Genomic DNA, 3,843 nt, shown 5'->3' with positions numbered 1-3,843 from the left:
ATCTCCTCCGGGGCAGGCGGGGATTGAACTCACGGGGAAGTGGCTTTAGCTTCTTTTGGAGGTTTTTTGTTTTTTTTTTTTTAAATGACAGGAAGTAAAAGTACACTAAGAGAGATCTATGTGAATAGAGTTTATCTTCCCTTCAAAATATTTTCTGCTCTTACATATTTGGGGGAAGGACAGAGGCCAACTTGGGACTTCCTTACTAATAAAAGCTATTAACTTGTTAACTAATGTTAGTTTATGTCCAGAAAGTAGTCAGATAATTGAATGATCGATTAACTTTTCACTTGTGTGTTTTCTAGAATCTAAAATGATTGAGAAGCATGGAGGATACAAATTCAGTGCTCCAGTTGTGCCAAGTTCTTTCAATTTTGGAGGCCCGGCACCAGGGATGAATTGAGTTATCACTTTCTTTCCTGCTGTGTGATTGTAGTGAAGAGCTTGTGTTCCTCCTAGTAGTGGTTCCAGAACTGGTTCATGTTATCTACTCTAAACTAATTGATCAATAGATGGACAAAAAACCCAGGAGGTGGGACTTGATCATGCAACTTGGCACTGATGAAAGAAAAACCCAGAGGGATTTGGGGTGGGTTGGGAGGTAATGGGGGGTGGGGGGGTATTTTCTTTATTTTTTGAAGAAAGTGAGATTCTGACTGAAAGTTCAAGTGACACTGTGGAAATATGAAACAAGAGGGGATGTCATGAAGGCAGCTTTTCTTTTTCTGAGGAAAAACTAGGCATGGGCTACAGGACTATTTAAAATGTCTCATTTACAGTATAAGCTCAAAGGTAGATGTAATTTTTACACCTATGAGTATTTGTCCGATTTCTGTCTATTCTCACCATTGGGTATCTATTCTTTATATGTAAATAAGATAAGGTAATGGATAGCCTTACTCAGTCTTCATTTTCATTCATCAAAGTTTGTTCTATGTAGATTGGACGTTTATTGTAGCACTACATAACTGATTAAAAAAAATCTGTAAATGAATTAGCACTTTCATATTGAAACAAGCCTGCTAGCCTATGTATAAAATAGCAAAATGTTTGCTGTTTATAAAAAGGAGGGATGCAATGGGGAGGGGGGAAAGGGGTAATTTCAAGTTATTAATTTAAAAATGAACTAGCAATTTTGTACCTGGTGACTTTGTGGTGCACTCACCTCTGATAGTGACTTGAATTCGGTATGTTAAAAGGGGTTAGTGATATTTCATTGCTGCTAAAAAATGGCAACTCCCTCTGTGTCCTGTTTTTTCTTAAAGCTCTCAGTGTACAAGTGGATATTTGGATACAAGACCTTACTGTAACAAATAAGAAAGTTGGTATTTCAAGCATGTAAATTGGACCTAAGTTCTACTCTTAAAGAGTTGATCAGAATATGGCTAAACATCTATATATGCAATCTATTAAAATAACTTAATTCGGCTATTATGTCTATTTGATTGCAGTTTTTTCCTAATTATAAAATAATTTTCTTCATTGGCCTATTTTTAGCCTTTATCTACAAAGAGTGTGAAATGCACACTTCTAAAATTTAACATTCATTCACCCCATTTCCCCCCCATCTACCTTATCCCTCTTATTGATTGTGGTATCAGATCTTAGGCTAAAGGCAAATGATTCCCTCCAAAAACCACTATTGATACCACTGCAAAAACAAGCCAACAACAAGACAATGTAGGGAGGTTGGCTTGCTTCCCTCTCCTAACTTGCATGTTCAAAAATAAGCCTTTATTGATCTTAAACATCTGTCAGATGAGTCATACATTGAGTTATTTTTTTATATACATGTATACAACACAATATTTCAAATTGAAAGCAACATCTCAATGGATTAAAAACTATTAAATGCTGTTATCTATAACAGACTAGAAAATTTATAACTGTAAAAATGAAACAAATGCAAATATTCCTATTTAAAAATGCATAATGAAGAAAACCCATTGGTGTTGTGTTTTTCTTGTATGCCAATAATTAAGCCACTATTGTTGGCACTGTTTGGTTTTCTATTTTAACACGGAAGGAGTAAAAGGTATTTCCTTTATTTATGAATTTCCTATGAAAACCTTGACAAAAAAAGAAAAAAAAGAATTGTCTAAAATGTGTGGGTGAAACTGTTAATCAAGTCTGTTTTTACTCCCCCTTCCCGAGTTTGATACCATCTGTATACTTTAGGTTGCTTTAGGGGATTTCACTGTTATATAAAATCAGTAAGATTAAAGTGGAGTTGTATATATGCAACATGTGTACAGAGGGGAGATATTAAATAGTATTAAAAATTTTCATCTTCCTTTACCTTTTATCCCCTACCTAATACCTAGTCTACTTTTTTAAATTTCAGACTTCACTGCTCTTTGAATCGATAATTCCAATTTTCACATTATTGTTATTGGAAAACCATATCTAATAAAGGCTTTAGTTACTCCCATGAATAGTATGAAAATTCTCTTTTGCTGAGGTTTTTGTTCCAAGAAAATGTATTGACATGTCTTTAAGAAAAAGTTATTGTCTCCTGTGTCATACAATCCAAACTAATAACCATTTCAGATTTTGACTAAAAGTCCTTAAAATTATATTAATACTAGTGCTCAAATGGTAATTTCTAATGCATCAATATATACCTCAATTTTTTTCCTTAAATTTAACATCACATTTTAATTTTCTTATAGATCATGGATCTTGATATGTGTTTCTAGACAAGGTTAAAGGACTTTTGTACGACTTTATATAGAGTACTGTATTTACAAATCTGTAATTAGTTGCATGTTGATTTTTTAAAAAGCATTGCTTTTCCCCATTTGACTAATTGATTTTTAATTTATAGACGTTAATTCTGGTTTTGTGTGGATTTCAGTATTTGTCTTTGTTAAAAGCATAAAATCTTCACATTGTTAATTTAAGCCATCCATTTTTTAAAAAGTTATTTATCAGTATTAAATAAAGGAAGTTAATCTTTTCTTCAGGTAGTAAAATTGCTAATTTTCACACTTTACTAAGATAGTGACTGCTATGTTTACTTCTGGAAGAGGCCAGATTATGGCCAAGCCACAGCCCTAAAGCTCTATGCTGTTAAGTCCCAGAGGTAGCCCCTGAAGCAAACATAAAGCCATTATGAATTTTATTAATATGACTAACCTAGGATTTTAGGAAGATAAAACAATTCCATAAGGGCTTGGGCATTGCATTTGTGTTTGTCAACGGTATAAAATTATATTGAAACATCAGCTATAAAATGTTAGTTCTTGGACTATGGTGATGGCATATGGGTGATTTGGTGAGGGGAAGCCCATGGGGATTACAACTGAGGTGAAAAATGCACAAAATGATGTAAAAATAAATTATTATATTATTTTTTAAAAAAGAAAAAATAACAATTTCACTTTACATTTTTGACTGAACAATTAAATGAAAATCAAACACTGATTCTATTAACATCTTCTTTTTAAAGATTTAAAAAAATGTCAATTCTATATAAATTTTGGTGAGAATTATCTTTGACCTTTAGCATTCATCCTAAATTCTAGGTTTTGATGGAATTGGCTACTCCTGTAGTAGCGTTTCATACTTTGATGTATTGCTATGAAGGTAGGGATTATTTCAGCATAATGTTTTTATTTTATTTTTTTCTGGCTGTAACATAATTAAGATTGAAGTGTTAACTATAGACCAGAGAAGTCCAAAATTAGAGAGTACCCTCCTCAACACCAAAGGTAGGTAGAAAGAGACTATAACTCAAATACCTAAAATGATCCAGTGATACTTTGGGCTCCTTGTTCTTTTGTGTTTAGTGCTATATGTGTGTTCCAGTACAGCTCACAACCATGTAGACTTTAAATTGAC

General features: G+C 32.9%; 1 protein-coding gene across 1 annotated transcript in view; it reads left to right on the top strand.

Moving 5' to 3' along the window:
• Positions 1-3,299, top strand: part of IPO7 (importin 7) — a 56,700-nt gene extending 53,401 nt beyond the window's left edge. The window contains exon 25 of the mRNA XM_004683058.2: positions 306-3,299. Coding sequence (XP_004683115.1) covers positions 306-403 — 98 coding nt within the window. The 3' untranslated portion in view covers positions 404-3,299. The remainder of the gene's footprint in view (positions 1-305) is intronic.
• Positions 3,300-3,843: the final 544 nt, after the last annotated feature.

This window comes from Condylura cristata, unplaced genomic scaffold, assembly GCF_000260355.1.
Source record: "Condylura cristata isolate star-nosed mole 26May11 unplaced genomic scaffold, ConCri1.0 scaffold00015, whole genome shotgun sequence".
In the NCBI taxonomy this organism is placed as follows: domain Eukaryota; kingdom Metazoa; phylum Chordata; class Mammalia; order Eulipotyphla; family Talpidae; genus Condylura; species Condylura cristata.
The sequence above is the reverse complement of the archived record's forward strand: the minus strand, read 5'-3'. Positions and strand labels throughout refer to the sequence as shown.